This window comes from Bos grunniens, chromosome X (assembly GCF_055505025.1).
Source record: "Bos grunniens cultivar Pamir isolate PY7600 chromosome X, Bosgru_T2T1.0, whole genome shotgun sequence".
Taxonomy (NCBI): domain Eukaryota; kingdom Metazoa; phylum Chordata; class Mammalia; order Artiodactyla; family Bovidae; genus Bos; species Bos grunniens.
In genome coordinates this window covers 45,702,377-45,730,122 of record NC_141194.1, presented here as the reverse complement: position 1 = coordinate 45,730,122, position 27,746 = coordinate 45,702,377, and the positions used below count along the sequence as shown (strand labels likewise).

The window sequence follows — 27,746 nt, the reverse complement described above, 5'->3', positions numbered from 1 at the left end:
GCCTACTCCTGAGTATCTGTTCCATGGAACCTACCTAGCAGGAGGCTCTAAAAATCAAACTTATGGACTAATGATATTAATTATGTAAATTATATATTTGCATAGGTGCTTTTAAAAGTCCTCCAAATGTCATTTTTAAAGCACAGCAAAAAACTACGTTAGTGTTTTAGGCCAAAGCAATCGTAAGGCCTTTTTGGGTTTAGTGGGAGTCAATAAGATAGAATATCTCCCTGGGATTTGCCATTCCTATACTCCTTCACCTTGTGAGTGGAACCCCTGCCTCAAGGCCTTTTTTCCCCTTTGTCTCTGGTCTCCTCCTCTTCCAGCCCCAGGCACTAACGTGCTGAGAGAATGTTTCAGGCAGTTGCAGGCTACATCAATCCCTGTCCTCATTTGGGGTGACCCACTGAACCTAGCACTATCTCCAGTCCATGGACAGTTCCTTCTTTCTGGCCTCAGGAAGCTGTATCAAGGTGATAGGTCCTGCACTGCATGTCAGAGTAGCTTGGATTTGAAGGCAATTAGAGGCTACTGCAAGCTTGAAGGCTTAGTAACATAGGTATTCAGTTAGGTAAGTCTGAAATGTAGGCAGTCAGAGTAGTTTATGAGGGAGAAGATTAGATGGATAGAGAATGATAAGTGGAGAATAATGCTACCTTTGTTTACAGAAGGGTGACGTGTATTCACCCCCCTACCCAACCTTGCTTAAGCTGACAAGAAGGAAGGCTCTGTGCAAGAAGGAGGTTAGCTGACCTGTCTAGAACAAGACAATCTTGGTTCAGTCAGTCTCCTCACTAGGGTGCTGGACTCAGACCCCCTCTGGAAGCCTGAGGGCTCTAGAAGGGTTCAGGCTAGACCACAGCTATTTATTGACAGTTTGGCACAGTGGCAGTGATAAATTCATGGCTGAGTAGTACATGGGGTCAGGTAGAGCATTCTCATACCAGTACTCTCCAATAAGACTTTGTACAGTGATGGAAACATTCTATATCTGTAACGTTTAATATAGTATACACTGTCAGCATATGGATATTGAGAACTGAGAAATGTAGCTGGTGCAACTAAATAATTAAATTTTAAAATGTTTAATTTTAATTAAATGTGGCTAGTGGCTACCATATATACAGTGTAACTCTATGCTTTACTTCCCAGAATGTGGCTTAAGGCATTTTCCTGATGCTCTCAAATCAGAGAGTGGAATAACATAAGACTAAATAATGGGGTGCTTATTTATATCAGCAGCTTCTGCACTGCAACTACCCCTTCTGTCATTACCCTACCCTGCTTCTAAATGGCGGGCTAAGATAGTCTTGCCAGAGCAAAACTTTGACAGTTTTACAGAGCACAGTAGTTATGCTATAGATTGAAGCAAGTAACTGTAAAACGTTGTAATGCAATAGGAACAAATATAATATTTTGTGGTTGGGTCTAAGAAGTCAACAATTCAAGGACCAACTGAGAGAAACACAGCTTCTAGAAAGCATATTATAAAGAAATTTAAGAAGTGTTGGTTAATTATAAGTTCAGTATGAGTCAGATGTGACATCCATAAGAAAAACTGGTAATAGCCAACATTCATTAGACTCAGAATAAAAGAGTTTTTGGTGCATGTGTGTGTGTGTGTATGTGAGCACACGCGCATGTTAACAGAGTTGTCTTGAGACAGAATGGACTGCTTAGGATATGTAGTGAGTATCTTGTTACTCGGGGTGATAAGATGTAGTAACACTTGAAGACTATAGTCTGGAAGGTATGCAGAGAAAAGACTGGAGTCAGGGAAGCCAGATAAGAGGAGGCATCTGCCCTGGCAGTTACAACTCCCTTTCTTCTGTGCTGATGTTTGATCTACCACCCCACAGCTCAATATATTAGGAAAGAAAAAGACAATTGCTGTGCTCTTCTCTTTCTCTTCTCTTCTTTCCAGTTGGTACTGGGACAGTGAGCAGGTTAGTGACCACAAAGTATGTTCAGCTTAACTTTTCCTTAGAGAAAAGTTAACTCATCGTCCTGCCTTCTCAGTTTATAGTAATTCCACCAAATATCTGGGGTTTCACTTTCAACATGCTTTTCACAGGAGCTATTTGATTGGAAATTAGAGCAGACAGGCAGAGAAAACTTGGCAGGGTGATATAACCTTCAACAAGTGGACCATCCAAAGTCCCAGGAAAATGAGATTAGGATTATACTTCTGAGTTAGAGGTTTTGAGAGACAACCCATATAACATCTATACTAGAGAAATGTTTCCTTTGTATTAATAATACTGCTAACATTTGCTATAAGCCAAGAGTAGAACCATTGTCATGGATTAATAAAACTTCAACAAATTCTACTGTAATTCTCCCCCATTTTACAGATAAAAAATATGTCACTGAGAAGGTAAATGTGATTTGTCAAAGACCACACCACTTGTCAGTGACTAAAGTCTGTTTTGTGTCCAAGGAGTTTATTTCTGGGGGGGGAAGGTTTGATTGTTATTTTATAGTTACTTTGGGCAGAGTTCCCTAGAAATAGGTGCTAGAACAGATGGTAAAGTTGTCTGGACTATGCCATGTGTAAAGCTCCCTTCTGGATCCTTTGCGAGTATGGAGCTTGTCCTTATGATCCAAGATGGCTGGAAGAACTTCAGCCTTCACATCTAAATTCTAAGCATCAGGATGAAGTAAGGACCAAAGAATGGCCTTCTGTCTTTCTTAAAGGAGATTTCTCAAAAGTTCTGCCTAACATTTCTATTTATATATCACTTAACAGAACTAGATCACATAAATCACCTCTTGGAAATGTATTCCTTTACTCCACATGGCTTGGATTCCATCTGAAAATGAGGGCTCTGTTGCTAAGTAGGAACAGGAGAATGGATGTTAGGGTTGACACCCAGCACATTGGTTCTATGGCACATTAACTCATCCAACTTGTAATTTTGTGTCTTCACAGTGACTACAGGTATGTGGCAGCTGCTCTGGCTGTCATGAGAAATGTGACTCAGCAGATCAATGAACGCAAACGTCGCTTGGAGAATATTGACAAGATTGCACAGTGGCAAGCCTCTGTTCTAGACTGGGAGGTAGGACACTTTCACCAGCAGGGACACTGGAGAGTTAAAATACCTTAGCCAGAACCTCACATTTTAGCCAAAGATGAAAAAAGAGTAATTATATTTGAAAAGCAGGAGAAAGGATTTAGATTAGAGCCAAGGCAAAACTCACTGCTAATGAGAGGTGTCGTGTACTTAAATAGCTTTCTAAGAAAGTTAGAGAAAAGTCTGTAGTAAAAGTTTACTAGGACTGGAAAGATTCATTTCCTTGGGTGTTACTAAGAAACAATTGGGTTGACTCAGTAAACTTTCAAAGCTATTTCAAGTCCTGGAATTTTATTACCACCAGATAAATACTTGGATAAGTCGTAATATATAAAAATCCATTCCCAGACCCAGAATGCAAGGTTGGTTCTCTGATGCAGGCCAGCCAACATACTTCTTTTCCTCTTGTCAGGGATCACCTCACCCTGACATATCTACTAGTTCTATCGAAGCCTGCACACTTGAGGTCAGGATCATCATCCCTGCCCAAGTGATAGACCACATTCTGTTGTTTAATCATCTGATCATAAAAATAATCCCTGAGTCTTAATTCTATTGGAAACAATCATGACTTCTCTGAACTCAGAAAGCCTTCAGTGAAGTCACTAAAGCTTTGTCATCTGAAATGTTCACTTGAAGAAGATATACAGAGCCTAACAACTAAATAGAGATTTTGCCTCTAATGCCATAGTTCCTCTGAAGTTCCTGAGGTGTCTGTTCAGTAGAAACAGTGATGGGAGTTTTAATACCTCACAGGTACCTATATGTTAAGTACGGTATTTATTGTTTGTCTCTTGTGCCCATCAGGAGAACCAGGAGTAATGACATTTCATATTTATCTCTTAGGCCCAAGTTATAAAATATGACAGTTCATAGCTAATATAACCAAGATGGAAAAAGCTGGACATGCTACCACAGAGGAAGAGGCAATCTTAAGCCTTGTGGTCATAGTGTAAAAGTTGAGTCAGCTCCGCATTCCACTCGCCTCCACACAGGTATAATTTCCTGTAATTTGAGAGGTAGTATTCCTCTAACTTCTCATATAGTTTAGCACATTATGAGGGGATTAAATATCAGCCTTAGAGTTACTTAACCAAGATCCAGGAAAAAATCATCTTTCCTTTGTTCTGTGACCTCTGTTGCTCTTTAATGTAAATGGCTGGAAATGTCCACAGTTCTGAGCAGCGGGCATATTTTTGAGTCTTATTTAAAGGATAGTATCCCCATATAGAATAGAAAACAGCAGTGATTCTTTGAGGTGCAGGGAAAGGAAGGAAACATCTAAAGAGATCTTCTTGCTCATAAGAAGCCAGCACTGGCACAGACTTATTAGAAAATCACAGATTCTCTTTCCCTTCGTCTGGTTTGCTTTGGCTAGTTGCCTGATCAAATGACCTCTAGCAAGGAAAACCACTAAACCATACAGGTATGACCTAAATCAAATCCCTTATGATTATACAGTGGAAGTGAGAAATAGATTTAAGGGCCTAGATCTGATAGATAAAGTGCCTGATGAACTATGGAATGAGGTTCGTGACATTGTACAGGAGACAGGGATCAAGACCATCCCCATGGAAAAGAAATGCAAAAAAGCAAAATGGCTGTCTGGGGAGGCCTTACAAATAGCTGTGAAAAGAAGAGAAGCAAAAAGCAAAGGAGAAAAGGAAAGATATAAGCATCTGAATGTAGAGTTCCAAAGAATAGCAAGAAGAGATAAGAAAGCCTTCTTCAGCAATCAATGCAAAGAAATCGAGGAAAACAACAGAATGGGAAAGACAAGGGATCTCTTCAAGAAAATCAGAGATACCAAGGGAACCTTTCATGCAAAGATGGGCTCGATAAAGGACAGAAATGGTATGGACCTAACAGAAGCAGAAGATATTAAGAAGAGGTGGCAAGAATACACAGAAGAAGTGTACAAAAAAGATCTTCATGACCCAGATAATCACGATGGTGTGATCACTGACCTAGAGCCAGACATCCTGCAATGTGAAGTCAAGTGGGCCTTAGAAAGCATCACTATGAACAAAGCTAGTGGAGGTGATGGAATTCCAGTTGAGCTATTTCAAATCCTGAAAGATGATGCTGTGAAAGTGCTGCACTCAATATGCCAGCAAATTTGGAAAACTCAGCAGTGGCCACAGGACTGGAAAAGATCAGTTTTCATTCCAATCCCAAAGAAAGACAGTGCCAAAGAATACTCAAACTACTACACAATTGCACTCATCTCATACGCTAGTAAAGTAATGCTCAAAATTCTCCAAGTCAGGATTCAGCAGTACATGAACTGTGAACTTCCAGATGTTCAAGCTGGTTTTAGACAAGGCAGAGGAACCAGAGATCAAATTGTCAACATCTGCTGGATCATGTAAAAAGCAAGAGAGTTCCAGAAAAACATCTATTTCTGCTTTATTGACTATGCCAAAGCCTTTGACTGTGTGGATCACAATAAACTGTGGAAAATTCTGAAAGAGATGGGAATACCAGACCACCTGACCTGCCTCTTGAGAAATCTGTATGCAGGTCAGGAAGCAACAGTTAGAACTGGACATGGAAAAACAGACTGGTTCCAAATAAGAAAAGGAGTTCGTCAAGGCTGTATATTGTCACCCTGCTTATTTAACTTGTATGCAGAGTACATCATGAGAAACGCTGGACTGGAAGAAACACAAGCTGGAATCAAGATTGCCGGGAGAAATATCAATAACCTCAGATATGCAGATGACACCACCCTTAAGGCAGAAAGTGAAGAGGAACTCAAAAGCCTCTTGATGAAAGTGAAAGTGGAGAGTGAAAAAGTTGGCTTAAAGTTCAACATTCAGAAAACAAAGATCATAGCATCCGCTCCCATTACTTCATGGGAAATAGATGGGGAAACAGTGGAAACAGTGGCTGACTTCATTTTTGGGGGCTCCAAAATCACTGCAGGTGGTGACTGCAGCCATGAAATTAAAAGACGCTTACTCCTTGGAAGGAAATTTATGACCAACCTAGATGGCATATTCAAAAGCAGAGACATTACTTTGCCAAGAAAGGTCTGTGTAGTCAAGGCTATGGTTTTTCCAGTGGTCATGTATGGATGTGAGAGTTGGACTGTGAAGAAGGCTGAGCGCCAAAGAATTGATGCTTTTGAACTGTGGTGTTGGAGAAGACTCTTGAGAGTCCCTTGGACTGCAAGGAGATCCAACCAGTCCATTCTGAAGGAGATCATCCCTGGGATTTCTTTGGAAGGAATGATGCTAAAGCTGAAACTCCAGTACTTTGGCCAGCTCATGTGAAGAGTTGACTCATTGGAAAAGACTCTGATGCTGGGAGGGATTGGGGGCAGGAGGAGAAGGGGACGACAGAGGATGAGATGGCTGGATGGCATCACTGACTCGATGGACATGAGTCGGAGTGAACTCTGGGAGTTGGTGATGGACAGGGAGGCCTGACGTGCTGCGATTCATGGGGTCACAAAGAGTCGGACACGGCTGAGTGACTGAACTGAAATGAACTGAACTGAAGCCCATAAAGTCTCAGGTACTCTGAAACTTTGGCTGGCTTGCAGGCGTCTCTTTCTCTACCCTTGATGGGATTCTCTGTAATACAAGTTTCCCAGCAGCAATTGACTTTTTTTTTTTTCCTTTTTTTTTTTAAATTTTATTTTATTTTTAAACTTTACAATATTGTATTAGTTTTGCCAAATATCAAAATGAATCCACCACAGGTATACATGTGTTCCCCATCCTGAACCCTCCTCCCTCCTCCCTCCCCATACCATCCCTCTGGGTCGTCCCAGTGCACCAGCCCCAAGCATCCAGTATCGTGCATCAAACCTGGAGTGGCAACTTGTTTCATACATGATATTATACATGTTTCAATGCCATTCTCCCAAATCTTCCCACCCTTTCCCTCTCCAACAGAGTTCATAAGACTGTTCTATACATCAGTGTCTCTTTTGCTATCTCATACACAGGGTTATTGTTACCATCTTTCTAAATTCCATATATATGCGTTAGTGTACTGTATTGGTGTTTTTCTTTCTGGCTTACTTCACTCTGTATAATAGGCTTCAGTTTCATCCACCTCATTAGAACTGATTCAAATGTATTCTTTTTAATGGCTGAGTAATACTCCATTGTGTATATGTACCATAGCTTTCTTATCCATTCATCTGCTGATGGACATCTAGGTTGCTTCCATGTCCTGGCTATTATAAACGGTGGTGCGATGAACATTGGGATACACATGTCTCTTTCCCTTCTGGTTTCCTCAGTGTGTATGCCCAGCAGTGGGATTGCTGGATCATAAGGCAGTTCTATTTCCAGTTTTTTAAGGAATCTCCACACTGTTCTCCATAGTGGCTGTACTAGTTTGCATTCCCACCAGCAGTGTAAGAGGGTTCCCTTTTCTCCACACCCTCTCCAGCATTTATTGCTTGTAGACTTTTGGATCACAGCCATTCTGACTGGCGTGAAATGGTACCTCATAGTGGTTTTGATTTGCATTTCTCTGATAATGAGTGATGTTGAGCATCTTTTCATGTGTTTGTTAGCCATCTGTATGTCTTCTTTGGTGAAATGTCTATTTTGTTCTTTGGCCCATTTTTTGATTGGGTCATTTATTTTTCCTGGAGTTGAGCTGTAGGAGTTGCTTGTATATTTTTGAGATTAGTTGTTTGTCAGTTGCTTCATTTGCTATTATTTTCTCCCATTCTGAAGGCTGCCTTTTCACCTTGCTAATAGTTTCCTTTGATGTGCAGAAGCTTTTAAGTTTAATTAGGTCCCATTTGTTTATTTTTGCTTTTATTTCCAATATTCTGGGTGATGGGTCATAGAGGACCCTGCTGTGATGTATGTCAGAGAGTGTTTTGCCTATGTTCTCCTCTAAGCAATTGACTTTCTATCCCATGGAACATTTTTCCCCTTTCCACTACTTGGAATACTATCTAATTCCTCCATGTGCTCTGAGCCTCCAGTCCCTGCATCTGGGGTCATACAATACTAAGAATAGCTTGAAATTGTTTGCCCTGCTCAGGAAGCTTCAGTCACACCCAACTTGAAAGCAGTGAACTATAATTTAGAGATTCAGCATCTCAGAAAGAATTTTATATTTTTATGTCTATAGGTCAGGGGGGAGTGAGAAACAAAAAGGCAAATCTGAGGTAGGATTGATAGGAGGCAGTTACTCTCTCCCTCTTTTGTAAGCATGATTGATTTGTCCTCTAATCTCATCTAAGCCCACACAACCCTGCTTGAAAAAGCCCTTATTTATCTAAGTTAGTTAGAAGAAAAATTCTTTGTGGTTAACTTTTCAGACTCTGTGGTCACTGTGGAACTTACCAGATGCAGAGAGGTTGCACTCTAGGAAGGCTTTTCTTTAGCAAGGCCTGTTGGGTACATCTCAGAAGCCAGGCCCAAAGTTTCAATCAAGGCACCATAACTAGTCTTAAACACTTCTAGAATGTCAGTGTCACTAGGGCTTTTAGTGAATTCCCTGAGCAACAACCCTGGTCATGCTTATGCACATGTGTGTGCATAAACATACACATGCACATGCACATATGCATACACATGCACACCTTGTAATGATGGTGAAAGTCTGAGAAGCCTATTTCTCAGCAAGGCCAAATAGCAAGTCAATGACAAAACTAAAACTTGAATCTAGTCTCCAAATTCTTTTTTTTTTTTTTTTGGAGATACAAATACAAGCACTTTGTTTTAAAAAGTAAACACAAAAGATAGATGTAAATTCAAAAGTGTTTAAATACTTCCATTTTGAATAATTCAATTAAGAGGGTATTCTTTTCACTGCTGCACCACATACTCTTGTAGCCTTCTGCTTCCTGCAGCCCAGTTGCTGTCTTTTATGATATTACAGGGACTTGTTTCTGCAGTAAAGTGTCCATATCTAAGAAAGAGAGGAAAACTCTCTTGGGGGTGGGGTGAAATCCAAATCCCAGTAAGGCTAAAGGTGGATGAGTGCCGGAGCCTCCCCCAGAAAGAAACAGGATGTGTCTGTTCCATGGCTGGTTGGCTCTTGGCTTAGGTGGTCCAAGATCACTGGTTCCTTTCATTGTATATTCCACCTACCCAAGCAGTTGAACAGGCAGAGAGAAGCTCTGCCAGCTTGCCAGCTTGGTGCGGGCTGCTGTGGACAAGGCTTGCATATCAAGAAAATGAAGCAGTGCTTTTCTCTTTCTGCCACTCCCTTACCTCCTCCAGATGTTTGGAAAAACAAGGTAGCTGTTAAAAACATCTACAGAATAATTCAAGTTTAATTTGTCAAATGAAAAAGAACAGTCATAGAAGGAACCTTCAGAGCTTAATATCACTTGAAGAGAAATTAGGAAAAAGGGTGGACAGTTGGTAGTATACAGGCAATAGCAATTTTTGCCTTCTCAATAAATCAGAGCATTTGGCTGGAGAGCAGGACATCTTGTATTATATCCACACCTGGCCCTCCCTTAACTTATTCCATGAACATTCTGGGTCTTTTTGCCCACCTCCCGTTACCATCCTTCTCCATGTCAACCTATGGGGCTTAGAATTCTTCGAGTACCCCCTGCTCTGCCTCACCCTCTAGGGCTCCTGAAAGTCAGTACCAGTATCACCTATACTTCTAAATAATAAGTCCCTTGGACAGCTTAGGGGAGCAGCAGGAAGAAGAACCTGCACCCAAGAATTACAATGTCTTGGAAATTTCTATTTCTAATTTCTCTGATGCTGATATTTGGTTAAGCTGTCACTTTGCTACCCTTCACATGCATTAGATCCACTTGAAGGGAAGGGAGAAGGAGCATATCCCTGACAGCTTCTTTTTATCTTTTTTATTTTTTTCTGGAGATTTTTACCAGGATCCCAAATTTGCAGCTCGTATGTAGGAACTTGATTGTGTGTAGTTGTGATTACTTGTTCATAACACCCCTCCCCTCAACAGCCTGGTTGTACAACACTCAAGAGCATGTTCTAGTTTACCATTGGAGTTCCGAATCCAAAGAATTTAGAGGAAACACAAAAGCCCAATGTGATGGAGGCAGCAAAAACATCTACTTAAAAGCTAAAGTGACTGGATGAAGCATGCTCCTGGGACCATTAGATAAAATGTGGAGCTGAATGTATTTGTTAATTCCATGCCCTCCTGCCAGCAGGAAGAATCAAAAATAAACTATGAGAAGGATAGCATTTCCCTTGTCCTTCTCTCCCTTGATGTTCTCAGGGCACAGCCCCACACAAGATAATTAGCCTGTAATTAGAATGAGGTGCTAGAAACTGAGATATCGAGATGAATGAGATGTGGCCTTGGCTATCCAGTGAGGGCGAATATGTCCTAGGAAGAGCAAAATCATGGAAGAATAGAAGAAAACAGAAGGCATGTAGGGGAAGAGGAAGTAAGAAGTGATTGCACTCGAGGGGTCAAGGCAAAGAACTATGTGGTGCAAGTGGGGCAGAGGGGCAAAGAAGAGAGCTCTAAACCTAAGGTCTCTCTCCCTTACATGAACTGATTTGATGCTCTCAAGCAGCCATGTAAAGTGGGTTAAACAGAAACTTTTGTATTAGCCACATTGTTTAAATGAAGAAGCAGATTGATGGTAATTAAGCTACCTCCTAAGGAAGTGAGTTGGTGGCAGCACTGGCCCCAGAACCTCATACTTGACATTCCCACCTTAGAAATCTTCCAAGGCAGCTGGTTGTTCCATTATGGGATCATTATTTTGCTGTGGTTTGATGGTTTAAAGCATGACAATTAGAGGGACTCTGTCCTATATTCTTTCACTGTGGCCATATTACTTCTAATTTCTCTGACATTGGTTTAGGAGTAAATAACAGTACCTCCCTTATTCATCAGAGGGCAGACAGAATGAAAACCACAATCACAGAAAACTAACCAAACTGATCACAGGGATAACAACCTTGTCTGATTCAGTGAAATTATGAGCCATGCTGTATAGGGCCACCCAAGATGGACAGGATATGGTGGAGAGTTCTGACAAAATGTGGTCTTCTGGAGAAGGGAATGGCAAACCACTTCAGTATTCTTGCCTTGAGAACCCAATGTCAGCTCAGTTCAGCTGCTCAGTCATGTCCGACTCTTTGCAACCCCATGAATCACAGCATGCCAGGTCTCCCTGTCCATCACCAACTCCTGGAGTTTACTCAAACTCATGTCCCTCAAGTTGGTGATGCCATCCAGCCATCTCATCCTCTGTCGTCCCCTTCTCCTCCTGCCTTCAATCCCTCTGAGCATCAGGGTCTTTTCCAATGAGTCAACTCTTCGCATGAGGTAGCCAAAGTATTGGAGTTTCAGCTTCAGCATCAGTCCTTCCAATGAATACCCAGGACTGATCTCCTTTAGGATGGACTGGTTGGATCTCCTTGCAGCCCAAGGGACTCTCAAGAGTCTTCTCCAACACCACAGTTCAAAAGCATCAATTCTTCAGCGCTCAGCTTTCTTCACAGTCCAACTCTCACATCTATACATGACCACTGGAAAAACCATAGCCTTGACTAGACGGACCTTTGTTGGCAAAGTAATATCTCTGCTTTTCAATATGCTATCTAGGTTGGTTATAACTTTCCTTCCAAGGAGTAAGTGTGTTTCAATTTCATGGCTGTAATCATCATCTGCAGTGATTTTTGAGCCCCCCAAAATAAAGTCTGACACTGTTTCCACTGTTTCCCCATAACCCCATGAGCAGTATGAAAAGGCAAAAAGATATGACACTGAAAGATGAACTTGTAGGGTCATAGTTGCCCAATATGCTACTGGAGAAGAGTGGAGAAATAGCTCCAGAAAGAATGACGAGACAGAGCCAAAGCGAAAACAATGCCCACTTGTGTTTGTGACTGGTGATGGAAATAAAGTCCAATGCTGTAAAGAATAGTATTGCATGGGAACCTGGAATGTTAGGTCCATCAATCAAGGTAAATGGGAACTGGTCAAATAAGAGATGGCAAGAGTGAACATCGGCATGTTAGGAATCAGTGAACTAAAATGGACTGGAATGGGTGATTTTAATTTTGATGACCATTATATGTACCACTATGGGCAGGAATCCCTTAGAAGAAATGGAGTAGCCCTCAGAGTCAACAAAAGAGTCCAAAATTCTGTACTTGGGTGCAATCTGAAAAATGACAGAATGATCTCTGTTCGTTTCCAAGGCAAACCATTCAATATCCCAGTAATCCAAGTCTATGCCCCAACCACTAATGCTGAAGAAGCTGAAGTTGAGTAGTTCTATGATGACCTACAAGGTCTTCTGGAACTAACACCAAAAAAGGATGTCCTTTTCATCATAGGGGACTGGAATGCAAAAGTAGAAAGTCAAGAGATACCCGGAGTAACAGGCAAGTTTGTCCTTAGAGTACAAAATGAAGCAGGGCAAAGGCTAATAGACTTTTGCCAAGAGAATGCATTGGTCTTAGCAAACACCCTCTTCCTACAACACAAGAGAAGACTCTACACATGGGCATGACCAAATGGTCAATACCAAAATCAGATTGATTATACTCTTTGCAGCCAAAGATGGAGAAGCTCTATACAGTCAGCAAAAACAATACTTGGAGCTGACTGTGGCTCAGATCATGAACTCCTTGTTGCCAAATTCAGATTTAAATTGAAGAAAGTGGGGAAAACCACTAGACCATTCAGGTATAACTTAAATCAAACCCCTTACAATTATACAGTGGAAGTGACAAGTAGATTTAAGGGATAACATCTGATAGAGTGCCTGAAAAACTATGGATAGAAGTTCATGACATTGTACAGCAGGCAGTGATCAACACCATCCCCAAGTAAAAGAAATGCAAAAAGTCAAAATGGTTGTCTGAAGAGGCCTTACAAATAGCTGAGAAAAGAAGAGAAGTGAAAGGAAATGGAAAAAAGGAAAAATATTCCCATCTAAATGCAAAGTTTGAAAGAATAACAAGGAGAGATAAGAAAGACTTCCTCAGTGATCAATGCAAAATAGAGGAAAACAATAGAATGGGAAAGACTAGAGATCTCTTCAAGAAAATTAGAGATACCAAGGGAACATTTCATGCAAAGATGGGCTCGATAAAGGACAGAAATGGTATGGAACTAACGGAAACAGAAGATATTAAGAAGAGGTGGCAAGAATACACCGAAGAACTATCCAAAAAAGATCTTAACGACCCATGTTACCATCATGATGTGATCACTCACCTAGAGCCAGACATACAGGAGTCCAAAGTCAAGTGGGCCTTAAGAAGCATCACTATGAACAAAGCTAGTGGAGGTGATGGAATTCCAGCTGAGCTATTGCAAGTCCTAAAAGATGATGCTGTTAAATTACTGCACTCAACATGCCAGCAAATTTGGAAAACTCAGCAGTGGCCACAGGTCAGTTTTCATTCCAATCCCAAAGAAAGGCAATGCCAAAGAATGTTCAAACTGCCACACAATTGCCCTCATCTCACACATTAGCAAAGTAATGCTCAAAATTCTCCAAGACAGGCTTCAATAGTACATGAACTGAGAACTTTAGAAAAGGCAGAGGAACCAGAGATCAAATTGCCAAATCCATAGGATCATAAAAGAAACAAGAGAGTTCCAGAAAAACAATTATTTCTGCTTTATTGACTACTCCAAAGCCTTTGACTGTGGATCACAACAAAATGTGGAACATTGTTAAAGTGATGGGAATATCAGACCACCTTACCTGTCTCCTGGGAAATCTGTATGCAAGTCAAGATGCAACAGTTAGAACTGGACATGGAACAATAGACTGGTTCCAAATTGGCAAAGGAGTATGGCAAGGATATATATTGTCACCCTGCTTATTTAACTTATATGCAGAGTTCATCATGAGAAATGCTGGGCTGGATGAAGCACAAGCTGGAATCAAGATTCCTGACAGAAATATCAATAACTTCAGATATGCAGATGACACCACTCTTATGGCAGAAAGTGAAGAGGAACTAAAGAGCCTCTTGATGAAAGTGAAAGAGGAGAGTCAAAAAGTTGGCTTAAAACTCAGCATTCAGAAAACTAAGATCGTGGCATCTGGTCCCATCACTTCATGGCAAATAGATGGGGAAAAAATGAAAACAGTGACAAACTTTATTTTGGGGGGCTCCAAAATCAGTTCAGATGGTAACTGCAGCCGTAAAAGTAAAAGACGCTTGCTCCTTGGAAGAAAAGTTATGACCAACCTAGACAGCATATTAAAAAGCAGAGACATTACCTTGCCAACAAAGGTCCACCTAGTCAAAGCTATGGTTTTTCCACTAGTCATGTATGGATGTGAGAATAGGACCATGAAGAAAGCTGAGTGCCAAAAAAAAACTGATGCTTTTGTATTGTGTTGTTGAAAACTCTTGAGAGTCCCTTGGACTGCAAGGAAATCAAACCAGTCAATCCTAAAGGAAATCAGACCTGAATATTCATTGGAAGGACTGATGCTGAAGCTGAAGTTCCAATACTTTGGCCACTTGATGTGAAGAACTGTCTCATTGGTAAAGACCCTGATGATTGAAGGCAGGAGGAGAAGGGGACAGCAGTAGAATGACATCACCGACTTGATGGACTTAAGTTTGAGTAAACTCCGGTATTTGGTGATGGACAGGGAAGCCTGGCATGCTGCAGTCCATGGGATTGCAAAGAGTCAAACATGACTGAGTGACTGAACTGAACTAAACAGTACATCCCTTATTGGGTTATGAGTATAAATAGGAGCATGTGGCACAAGATTCGGGGCACACAGTAATATTCAAGATAATAGCTATCATTATGTGGAAAGTACACTTAGAAAAGTACACTTTTCTAAGCACTTTGTATGTTATATAATTCTTGCAACAGCCAGATGAGGTTGGTCATATTATCATCATTTTAAATGAGGAAACTGAGTAACAGAGAACATAAGAGAGTTACCTGACAACAGTCAGCTTGGTGAGCACAGAGGTGTATTTATTCAAGTTTCCTTCTTGGTAGAAAGACACCAAGTGGCACTCATGGCAAGTACTTAGAATACAATTGATAGAATTGGGGTACTCCTCACTGGTAGAGTGGGTGGACCAGATGGCAATGAGCAGTACCCTTGGTCTGATCATCTTCAGCTTAGCAAATTGTGCCTTTAAAAGTCATCCTGCACATCTTTGTATAGCATTGGCCCCCTTTATACCTTTCTTTCACTTCATACATGTTTAAAATGGATTTTAATACATGTTCCTGGCCTGCCTCAAGTTGGGGCATGGATGAGTGGTACCACTTTCAGCTTCCAACCCCTCCAACACTAAAACCTTGCATGGCCCCCACACTCTCAAGGATTTTTTTCCTAATCCTGGGCCTCCAGAAGTTCTGGGTTAGTATGTGGGCCCGCCAAGGAGGAATGTTTATCAAAATTCCAAGGAGCTCCTAGGCTGTGGTCTGGAGTCACATTAGTATCACTGAGATTTCTTTTTGAGGTTGTATTATTAGAAAATATTTCCACAGAGCTCCTGTTTTTCTTCCTATCTCTTAGACTGAAAAAAAAGTGGTATGCTCAAGAATAACATTTCTAGCTACCCCTCTTTTTGTGCCACTGCTTTGCCCAGGTTGTTTGCCTCTGATTGTTTCCAGGAAAATGCAGGACCCTCCATGTCTAACTTTGACTTGAAACTTTTTGGTGCAAGGCTGAGATCTTAGCATTAGAGTGTCAGGGCTAGCATTGGAGAAGGAAATGGCAACCCACTCCAGTATTCTTGCCTGGAGAATCCCAGGGATGGGGGAGCCTGGTGGGCTGCCGCCTATGGGGTCGCACAGAGTGGGACACGACTGAAGTGACTTAGCAGCAGTAGCAGCAGCAGCTAGGAGCTTAGAGATCATCCTCACATACCTCATTTAACAGCTAGAAAAACTGACACCCAGAGAGAGAAAGGGACTGACCCTTCAGTGCCTTTTTGGCCTAGAGACAATATAATGTATTGGCAAAAATGAGCACACTTTCTGGAGTTGCAGACTTAGGTTTGGATTATGAATCTTTGGCTAATTAGCTGGGTGACCATGGCTGATCACTTGACCTCTTTGTCCTTCAGAATATACAGATGATAGCAAGACTATCTACCTCCCAGGGCTATTGTGATGCACAAAAGACAGAGTGAAAGTATGTAGCATGATGTCTGACCCCTGTAGGTGCTCAGTAAGCATTAACTCTCCTGAATCATGGAGCCACTGCTCTTTGTCCCCATAGTTTGCCTTGCATTCCACAAGTTCTGAGCATACCTGTAGTAGACTCCTCTGCTGAGGTGTAAACTCCTTAAGAACAGGGCCAGATATGGCTTGGCATCTGACATACACCCCTACATATCAAGTTCCTACAAATAAAAGGCCCTTGGAAACTGTGGAATAGAATTAGCTAAGAGTTAAGTGTCTTAATGGGGCTTTTGGTGTGTGTCTGATTCTACATAGCCAGAAAGATAAGCAAGTTATTCAGGCTTTCTGGATATCAGACCAAGGTAGCATGTGGTGATAAAATTTCCTATTTAATCAGTATATTTTAATGAACTGAGAAAAGAAGGAAACACAATTTTAAGAGGGTGAATGGATTCCCTTTCTCTCCCTCAAAAATCATCTCCTCTTTATCCCTCCTTGTCTTGTTTTACTTGTCTAGGAACCAAAGTGACTTCTTACACCTGCTCAGGCTTTACTCTTCAGGTACAAGAAAGAGACTTAAAGTCTAGAACTGGGATGAAAGATTAAGATGGAAAGAGAGATTCATAGAAAAAAAAAAGAGAGGGAGAATATGAGAGACAGAGAGAGAGAAACATCTCAAGGCAGCTAGTGGCTCTGTGGCCAGAGAGCAACTGGTAAAGAAGGACTGTAGCAGTCCTGGGTAGTGGGGCTCATTTGACTTCAGAGTAAACAAGACTATGGGTCTTTATAACTCATGGAGCCTTTCAGGGACTCCCAGGGATCCCTCCCTCCATTCCTTCTTCCTTACTAGTCCCTTTCTGTCCTGCTTATTTCCCAGCTTATAGCCAACTCTAGGTGCCTCCAGGCAGATGAAGATGCCATGCTTCCTGCCTGGCTGCCTCTCATTATCATATGTTCTTTCCAGGGCGAGGACATCCTAGACAGGAGCTCGGAGCTGATCTACACTGGGGAGATGGCCTGGATCTACCAGCCCTATGGCCGCAACCAGCAGCGAGTCTTCTTCCTGTTTGACCACCAGATGGTCCTCTGCAAGAAGGTAACCATACCCCTTTCTTCCCTGAGGGAGATGGTCACCTAAGGAGCACCAGACCCTTCCTCACTGTCATCCCTTGCTCCAAATGAGGTGGGCAACCCTGCCAGGCAAGAACAAGACAGGAAATTGGCAGCAATTCCATGTCATCAGTGGTATGCCTTGACATCACAGGCAGTGCTGTCTTATTGGCTGTGAAACTCTGAAATTCGTAAATTTTGTGTTGCCATATTTTTTACACTTTTCCCTCCTGCTCTTCATGGTGATCTTTCTCACTCTCTTCCACCCAGAGCTGATAGACTACACTGCTGATCTGTACCAGTTCCTAAAAATATTGTAATATTTCTATCCTAGTTTGTGAACAGTGGCTTCCCTGAGTATCTCCTCCCATTTATTCTCTAATAGCTTTGCCCATCTGGCCCTTACTGCCCTAGGAAACAACACAGGACATCCTAACTTACCCTTACAGGTAGGTACCTTTGTAATAGGAAGTTTCTCTGTTCCCCTACCCATTTCCTCTATAAGGTGAGTCACATCCCTATAACTCTCAACTGAGCTCTCCTTTACATTCCCTTCTCTTTAATTCATTTGAGAAAATGTCTTACTCTTATGATTAACTCAGTATGAGTGTTTGTTTCTTAGTATCTTCTCCTTGGCAGGTAGGAGGGTGGCATATGTTTTCAGCCTGATTCCTCCAAATTGGATACTGTTTCCTCTACCTCCTCCCTTAGGATAGGGAGTTCAGATAACTTTTGGCTCCAAGGACTGCTGGAAAGAATTTGGGACCAGGGAAAGTAAAAGAGGAGGGCAAAACCAAAGAATGCTTAGAGTGACTAAATTCACCATCCTACCCTTGGCTCTTTCTCCATAATTCACTCCCTTTGTTCTCTTCCTCACCCATAGAAAATACCTTTGCAAGGGAATACTAAGTCATGAAACATTAGGTTAAACACTGATGTTTTCTAACCCGGAGAAGGAAATGGCAGCCCACTTCAATATTCTTGCCTGGAGAATTCTATGGACAGAGGAGCCTGGTGGGCTACAGTCCATGGAGTCACAAAGAGCTGGATACGACTGAGTGACTTTCTTTTTTTTCAGCCTGGAACAAGAACCACACATTTGTTTTTAAGCCGCTGTTCTCTGTGTATGCCACATCTTGTATTAAATCTTTGTTCATTTTCCTTTGATGGTACATTAAGAGAACAAATTGAGTTTCAAGTGAAACCTCCTCAGTGTTTGGGGATAAGCTTTTAAGTGCCAGCTCTGGAACTGATAGCTGGCTAGTTAATAGAGATAGTTACTGCCTTGGTCTTGACCTGGCCCTGGAAGAGATAATTTTTAGGAATCTGGAACTTGGCTAAGCACCCAGCCCTCTTATTATTTACCCCCAACTCTTCCTTAGACCTACATCAAATCAGGAGGCAGATTTTTGAGCATTAATTTAGGTAGCCAAGGAAATTCTCAGCATATCAGCCATGTTACCCATAGGCATCTGCCCATTCTTCCCATTGAGGCATTTTTACACTCAGAACAACCAGTCAGAGAGAGACACAGAAAAACAATTAAGAAGCTGGTTTATTTTAGAGTTGTGCACAACTCAGACCCTGTTAATCTGGGTACCTGTCTGCCAAGGCTGAGATTACTTTAAGTAAAATGTGAAACTCAGCTCTGGAAAGATGTAGATATAAGAAACTAAGAGACAGTGCCAGGACCCAGGACACAAAATAGTGAGGCAAAGGCTAGGAATAAAGGGAAGAAACAAGATGGACAGTGGGATTAATTTATGAGCAAGGGGCAGAAGAAGAATAAAATTGAATGAGAGTCAGCTCCAGGCCAGTTAGTATGAGCCAGTGATTAAGGAGAAACCAGAAGTCAAAGCAGGGTTGGGGGTTCAAGCAAGCCAACCTGGCAGGATGGGGGTAGCAGGCAACGAGGATCACAAAAACAAGAGAAACCTTGAAGCTAGCATAGCTTTATTCCAATGAGAGGCTTCTTTTTCTAATAAGAACTGTGGACTCGCATTCCAGAACAAAGCTAACTCAGACTCTTGAGTATAAAGGGCACTAACTACATACCTGGGCCTTCTTGACTCTGGTTCCTCAGAGCATGAGCAACTACAGTTTGATTTTTCAAAGGCTATTAAAGCTATATATGATGCTTGTGTTGAGGCTATGGTTGAGGATTTCTATTTGATACCTAAAATAGACCTTTCTATTCAGCAAATAGGGAGTAAACTTTTGAGAAATGACCATGAAGTCAAAATAAGGTATAGAAAGAGACAAGGTCCTTTGTCTGCTGAGTGGTTGAGAGACTTCTTGTCACTGCTATAAAAGACTTTCCTTATGAGGTAGAGCTGGAAGAAATGGACAGAGCCTTTTGAAGGTGAAGATTCCTTTGGCAAAGGAAATATACAAAGGAAAAGAAGAAGGGCCAGGACTAGAACTGGGTGAGTAAGGCACTCACCTTAGGCACAGATTTAAAAACAATGCCCCAGAACACAGTAATCTTTTTACAAGGAAGAAAGGGGACAAGAAAGCTAAGTAATCAAATGTCACTACACTAAGCTTTCTGATGAGTTCATATTTTAAAAGGAAGAGGAAACATGGGGCCCTAGCAAGTGGATAGATAATAGGTAACATTTTATATGTGGTAGGATGTTTAATAGGAGTGACAAAGATTAGTTTCATGAATCCTAGAATGGGTAAAAGTTAGTTATTAAAGATTCTAAGATAATATCAATGATTTTAAAAGATCCGTTCATAGAAAGAAGAAAAAAAATGATATTCTGTCAGCTCCCTGCTAAGGATAACTAATTTACTATTAACAGAGGAACATAAAACTTCTCTGTCAATGGAAAAAGAGCATAAACCTGTTGAGGGGAAATTTAAACCTAAAGTATCTGTAGTTATAGGAAAACACTTCAGTGTTCTGAATTTCATGCTGTAATTATTGATCCCCTGCTCTGTGCCAACCAGCTCTGCCTTCTTCGGGCTTGTGATCTAAAATAATTTAAAAATATATACATCATTGGGCACTGAAATAATTCTCAGATGTCCTCAGCAGAATTGCTGTAGATAAATGCAACAGAATCATGTGTTCCAGGAGATCTATCAAAACACTATCAATTCAGTACAGTCTCTCAGTCGTGTCTGACTCTCTGCAACCCCATGACTTGCAGCACGCCAGGCCTCCCTGTCCATCACCAACTCCCGGAGTTCACCCAAACTCATGTCCATCGAGTCGGTGATGCCATCCAGCCATTTCATCCTCTGTCATCCTCTTCTCCTCCTGCCCCCAATCCCTCCCAGTATCAGAGTCTTTTCCAATGAGTCAACTCTTCGCATGAGGTGGCCAAAGTACTGGAGTTTCAGCTTTAGCATCAGTCCTTCCAATGAACACCCAGGACTGATCTCCTTTAGAATGGACTGGTTGGATCTCCTTGCAGTCCAAGGGACTCTCAAGAGTCTTCTCCAACACCACAGTTCAAAAGCATCAATTCTTCGGTGCTCAGCTTTCTTCACAGTCCAACTCTCACATCCATACATGACCACCTGAAAAACCATAGCCTTGATTAGACGGACCTTTATTGGCAAAGTAATGTCTCTGCTTTTGAATATGCTATCTAGGTTGGTCATAACTTTCCTTCCAAGGAGTAAGCATCTTTTAATTTCATGACTGCAATCACCATCTGCAGTGATTTTGGAGCCCCTAAAAAATAAAGTCTGACACTGTTTCCATTGTTTTCCCATCTATTTCCCATGAAGTGATGAGACCAGATGCCATGATCTTCGTTTTCTGAAAGTTGAGCTTTAAGCCAACTTTTCACTCTCCTCTTTCACTTTCATCAAGAGGCTTTTTAGTTCCTCTTCACTTTCCGCCATAAGGGTGGTGTCATCTGCATGTCTGAGGTTATTGATATTTCTACTGGCAATCTTGATTCCAGCATGTGCTTCTTCTAGCCCATGTTTCTCATGGTGTACTCTGCATATAAGTTAAATAAGCAGGGTGACAATATAGAGCCTTGACATACTCCTTTTCCTATTTGGAACCAGTCTGTTGTTCCATGTCTAGTTCTAACTGTTGCTTCCTGACCTGCATATAGGTTTCTCACAAGGCAGGTCAGGTAGTCTGGTATTCCCATCTCTTTCAGAAGTTTCCACAGTTTATTGTGGAAGGCTTTGGCATAGTCAATAAAGCAGAAATAGATGTTTTTCTGGAACTCTCTTCCTTTTTCGATGATCCAGTGGATGTTGGCCATTTGATCTCTGGTTCCTCTGCCTTTTCTAAAACCAGCTTGAACATCTGGAAGTTCACGGTTCATGTTGTACCACTTTTCAAAATTTAAAAGATTCTATAAAATATAGATTGACAATGATGGACTAACATTCACTGTGTACCTCTATGATTCTGTTCTAAGACCTTTATTTTCATTAACTCAATTTAATCATCACAACAAACATATGAGGTAAGTACTATTATTTTTCCCATTTTAAATATATATAAAGTGAGGTACAGAGAAGTTATATGGTTATGAAGTTGCCTAAAAATTGACAGAAGGTAATGGAACAAAACCCTGAATATATTGTTCAATAAAGTTCTTGGTGAAAATGAAAAATGTATCTTTTATTTTTGCTTAAAAAAACAAAGGAACTTGTTGACCAACCCAATATAATTTGCCCAAGGTGATACCATAGCTATTGAGTGATGGAGCCAGGAATTGAATCTAGGAAAGCTAGCTCCAGACTTTTCATTAGTAACCTCTATGTCATTATTCCCATTGAGCTTGTCAGAATTCTATAATAGATTATCAAACAGAGGTGAACATTTAAATGGAGGTACAGTGACAGGGACTCACCATTGGTTTCCTAACAGCAGATCATGTCACATAAAATCCAGTTTCTGTCTTGCCATTAACTAGAGTAGTTGATGAGCAGGTTGCACTAGATAGAAAATATCATGATTTTAGCCTGGTGCTTCAGACTTTCTAAGGTTTCCTTGGAGATAGAAGGAATGTGGAGTGGTAGAAAAAGCATAAAATTTATGGTCAGATTTTGGGCTCCTTAGTTCCAGCACTCCCTAACTACATGATTTCAAACAAATGACTTTTCACTTCCTCCACTTTTATTTCATTGTCTGTAAAATGGAGATAACAGCTATTCTACAGGATTGTGAAGATTAAATGAAATCAGTGCATATAAAATGCCTGATAGAGGGCCTTACACCTAGTAGGTACTTGTTAGTCTTCTCCCAACCCAATAAAGAAATAATCAGCCCTGTAAGATAGTGAGGCCTCCATCACTAGCATGCATGCTCAGTCCTCTGTTGATGAGATTCTCCAGGCAAGAATACTGGAGTGGGTTGCCATTTCCTCCTCCAAGGGATCTTCCCAACCCAGGGATCAAACCTCCATTTCCTACATTGCAAGTGAATTCTTTACCCACTGAGCCATCAGGGAAGCCCCTCCATCACTAGATGTACCACCAAGTGAGCTAGATGTTTTTCTGCCAGAGATAGTATAAGAGAGATTGAAAGACCTGACTCCTGAGATAATTTGGCCCAGTTATTATTAATAAGTTCTCATCTAGCTCTCAAGATTCTGTTCATTCCCAAAAAGTTAAGCTAAAATTTCCCTAACTGGAAGCTGGGATTGTGTACACCACTTATAACAGCTTGAAAAACGTGTAGCTTGTTTCAGAGTGTGCATATATGTGTGTGAATATATATATGAAGATGCTTTCTAAGGGTCATTATACTCGGTGGAAAATGACACCAGTGGCTTCTAACTATGTGATCCCTTCCTTAACTTTTGCTGCTTCCCTCTTTGTCACTTTTGTTTTGAAAAATTTAGATAAGCCTTTTTTTGTTTTCTTGTCCATTATGATATCACTTAAGTTTCTGCTCCTCTGCATCTTGTTGTTGTTGTTCAGTCATTAAATCATGTCTGACTCTATGTGACCTCATGGACTGCAGCACGCCAGGCTTCTCTGTCCTTCAGTATCTCCCTGAGTTTGCTCAAACTAATGTCCATTGAATAGGTGACGCTATCCAATCATCTCATCCTCTCTTGGCCTCTTTTCCTCCTGCTATCAATCTTTCCCAGTATCAGGGTCCTTTCCAATGAATAAGCTCTTCTCATCAGGTGGCCAAAGTATTGGAGCCTCAGCTTCAGCATCAAATAGCATCAGTCCTTCCAATGAATATTCAGGGTTGATTTCCCTCAGGATTGACTGATTTGATCTCCTTGTAGTCCAAGGGACTCTCAAGAGTCTTCTCCAGCACCACAGATTGAAAGAATCAATTCTTCAGTGCTCAGTCTTCTTTATGGTCCAAATCTCACATCCATACATGACTACTGGAAAACCATAGCTTTGACTATACTTTGTTGGCAAAGTGATATCTCTGCTTTTTAAAATGCTGTCTAGGTTTGTCACAGCTTTTCTTCCAAGGAGCAAGCATCTTTTAATTTCCTGGTTGCAATCACTGTCTGCAATGATTTTGGAACCCAAGAAAATAAACTGTGTCACTGCTCCCAATTTTTCCCCATCTATTTGCCATGAAGTGATGGTACTGAATGCCATGATATTACTTTTTTGAGTGTTGAGTTTTAAGCCAGCTTTTTCACTCTCCTCCTTCACCCTCATTAAGAGGCTATTTAGTTCCTCTGCACTTTCTGCCATTAGAGTGGTATTATCTGCATATCTGAGGCTGTTGATATTTCTCCTGCTAATCTTGATTCCAGCTTGTGATTCATCCAGCTTGGCATTTCTCATGATATACCCTGCATCTAAATTAAATAAACAGGGTGACAGTATACAACCTAGACATACTCCTTTGCCAATTTTGAACCAGTCCATTGTTCCATGTCCTGTTCTAAAAGTTGCTTCTTGACCTGTATACAGCCTTCTCAGGAGACAGGTAAGGTGGTCTGGCATTCCCATCTCTTTAAGAATTGTCCGCAGTTTGTTGTCGTCCACACAAAGACTTTAGCATAGTTAATGAAGCAGAAATAGATATTTTTCTGAAATTCCTTTGCTTTCTCTGTGATCCAATGAATGTTGGTAATTTGGCGTCTGGTTCCTCTGCCTTTTCTAGACCTTGCTTGTACATCTGGAATTTCTCAGTTCATGTACTGCTGAAGCCTAGCTCGAAGGATTTTGAGTTGCTAGCTTATGAAATGAGCACTACTGTACAGTAGTTTGAACATTCTTTGGCATTGCTCTTCTTTGAGATTGGAATGAAAACTGACCTTTTCTAGTCCTTTGGCCACTGCTGAGTTTTCCAAATTTGCTGACATATTGAGTGTAGCTTGTTAACAGCATCATCTTTTAGGATTTGAAATAATTCAGCTGGAATTCTATCACCTCCACTGGCTTTGTTTGCAGTAATACTTCCTAAGGCCCACTTGACTTCACACTCCAGGATGTCTGGCTCTAGAAAAGTGACTACATATTTGTGTTTATCCGAGTCATTAAGACCTTTTTTGTATAGTTCTTCTGTCTATTCTTGCCATCTCTTCTTAATCTCTTCTGCTTTTGTTAGGTCCTTACCAATTCTGCCCTTTACCATGCCCATCCTTGCATGAAATGTTCCCCTGATATCTCCGGTTTTTTTGAAGCGATTTCTAGTCTTTCCCATTCTATTCCTTTCTTCTGTTTCTTTGCATTGTTTGCTTAAGAAGTCTTTCTTCTCTCTCCTTGTTATTCTTTGGATCTCTTCATTCAGTTTGGTATATCTTTACCTTTCTCCTTTGCCTTTTGTTTCTCTCCTTTTCTTTTTTTTTTTTTTATTTTTTTAATTTAATAATTTTAAAACATGTGTTCCCCTAAAGCCTCCTCAGACAACCACTTTGGTTTCTTGAATTTCTTTTTCTTTGGGATGGTTTTGGTCACTGCCTCCTATACATAGTTACAAACCTCTGTCCATAGTTCTTCAGGGACTCTGTCTACCAGATCTAATCTCTTGAACCTATTTGTCACCTACATGGTATAATCATAAGGGATTTGATGGCCTGTGGTTTTCCCTACTTTCTTCTATTTAAGCCTGAATTTTGCAATAAGGAGCTCATGATCTGAGTCAGCTCCAGGTCTTGTTTTTTGCTGACTGCATACAGCTTCTCCATCATTGGTTTTCAATGTTGACCATCTGGTGATGTCCATGTGTAGAGTTGTCTCTTGTGTTGTTGGAAGAGGGTGTTTGCTATGACTGGTGTGTTCCCTTGACAAAACTCTGTTAGCTTTTGCCCTGCTTCATTTTGTACTCCAAGGCCAAACTTGCCTGTTACTCCAGGTATCTCTTGACTTCCTACTTTTGCATTCTAGTCCTCTATGATGAAAAGGACATCTTTTTTGGATGTTGATTCTAGAAGGTCTTGTAGGTCCTCACAGAACTGTTCAACTTCAGCTTCTTTGGCATTAGTGGTTGGAGCATAGACTTGGCTTACTGTGATATTGAATGGTTTGCCTTGGAGACAAACCGAGATCATTCTGTTGTTTTTGAGATTGTACCCAAGTGCTAGGATTTCCTGATAGCTCAGTTGGTAAAGAATCTGCCTGCAATGCAGGAGGCCCCAGTTTGATTCCTGGGTTGGGAAGATCCCCTGGAGAAGGGAAAGGTTACCCACTCCAGTATTCTGGCCTAGAGAATTCCATGGACTGTATGGTCCATGGGGTTGCAAAAAGTCAGACATGACTGAGCACCTTTCACTTTCATTTCACCCAAGTACTGCATCTTGAAGTCTTTTGTTGACTGTGTGGGCTAATCCATTTCTTCTCAGGAATTTTTGCCCACAGTAGTACATATAATTGTTATCTGAATTTAATTTTGTTTAATAATTTTTTTGTTATTTTCCTCCTGAGATGATTATATTGGAAATGATTTAGTTGCTTCCGGAAATTTTACCCTTTTTTGTTTCTTCCCTTTCATATTTTATTGAGGAAGAGAGAACCCCTTTTCCCTCTCCTCAGTCAATCATCCACCAATATTGTTACAACTCTGCTGTTGCCACAAACAGCCTTTTCCCTATCTTTCATCAATTGTGCCAGTCTGGACATGCTCTGTTGTCCCCTGCGTCATAACTGCTTAGTTTTTTGTTGCTTTCATCATATTCTGGGAGAATTGGAACTAAATTGAATGTAGGGATGCTGGAGAGATAATTTCTTCTGTTCATGGAACTTTCTGCCTTTGGACCATTTTTTCATGAACTAAAGGGCCAGACTTGGAGGTTGAGGCATTTGGAACAACTCAAAAATGCATCAGAGATGGAATAGAGTAGAAAAAAAGATTTCTACTTTAAAACCAGTGGATTTAAAACAAGAACACTTGAGTCCAAGACTCTACTATCTCTTACTAATTTGCTTAACCTTGCATCAGTTCTTTAAGTCTTTATTCTTATCAATGTCAAGTCAACCTGATGATAGAATTCACTTCAGGAGGATTTGAGGAGAATCACTTGAAGGAATGGGATGCAGTGAGCTATAATGTTAAGGTCATGGGTTCTAGAGCCAGACAAGAGACCACCAGTTTACTTTTTCCCATCAGCTATGTAATCTTGGACACCTCCTGGGTGCCTTTTATTATCCCCTCATTTGCAAAATGGGAATCATCAAGCTGAACTGAATAGTATCTACATGCGAGGAAGTGTTGCATGTTGTTGTACCTCATGCAAGTTCATGTACATGTACAAGTGTGTTGTATCTCAGTGTTAAATGAGGTAATACAGTTATAGGGCCTGGCACACAGTAAATATTCAGTGATCATTCATTCAGGACATTTTTATTCAGAGGCAGTATCAGTTCAGTTCAGTTCAGTCACTCAGTCGTGTCCAACTCTTTGAGACCCCATGGACTGCAGCACGCCAGGCCTCCCTGTCCATCACCAACTCCCAGAGTTTACTCAAACTCATGTACATTGAGTTGGTAATGTCATCTAACCATCTCATCCTCTGGCATCCCCTTCTTCTCCTGCCTTCAATCTTTCCCAGCATCAGGGTCTTTTCAAATGAGTCAGTTCTTCACATCAGATGGCCAAAGTATTGGAGTTTCAGCTTCAACATCAGTCCTTCCAGTGAACACTCAGGACTGATTTCCTTTAGAATGGACTGGTCTTTGCAGTCCAAGGGACTCTCAAGAGTCTTCTCCAACACCACAGTTCAAAAGCATCAATTCTTCAGCGCTCAGCTTTCTTTATAGTCCAACTCTCACATCCACACATGACTACTGGAAAAACCATAACCTTGACTAGATGGACCTTTGTTGGCAAAGTAATGTCTCTTCTTTTTAATATGCTCTCTAGTTTGGTCATAACTTTCCTGCCAAGTAGTACGCATCTTTTAACTTCATGGCTGTATACACTGGTTAAAACAAGAACAGATTTTTAGAGCCAGATATCTTAGACTCAAATCCCAGCTATGCCATAAATGGTAGCTTTTATTCCTGGGCAAGTTTCTTAACTGCTCTATGTCCGCAGTTTCTCATAAAATGGGATTATAACAGTACCTAACTTGTAAG

At 41.0% G+C, this 27,746-nt stretch overlaps 2 protein-coding genes across 20 annotated transcripts in view; both read left to right on the top strand.

The window, feature by feature from the left end:
- Nucleotides 1-2,986, top strand: part of LOC147340255 (uncharacterized) — a 129,974-nt gene extending 126,988 nt beyond the window's left edge. The window contains exon 6 of the mRNA XM_086390094.1: nt 2,933-2,986. The gene's annotated coding sequence lies outside the window, so the exon portion shown is untranslated. The remainder of the gene's footprint in view (nt 1-2,932) is intronic.
- Nucleotides 1-27,746, top strand: part of ARHGEF9 (Cdc42 guanine nucleotide exchange factor 9) — a 555,038-nt gene that overhangs the window by 490,004 nt on the left and 37,288 nt on the right. For all 19 annotated transcript variants that reach the window (XM_086390082.1, XM_086390069.1, XM_086390074.1 and 16 more), the window contains 2 exons: nt 2,933-3,062; nt 17,116-17,247. In XM_086390082.1, coding sequence (XP_086246208.1) covers nt 2,933-3,062; nt 17,116-17,247 — 262 coding nt within the window. The remainder of the gene's footprint in view (nt 1-2,932; nt 3,063-17,115; nt 17,248-27,746) is intronic.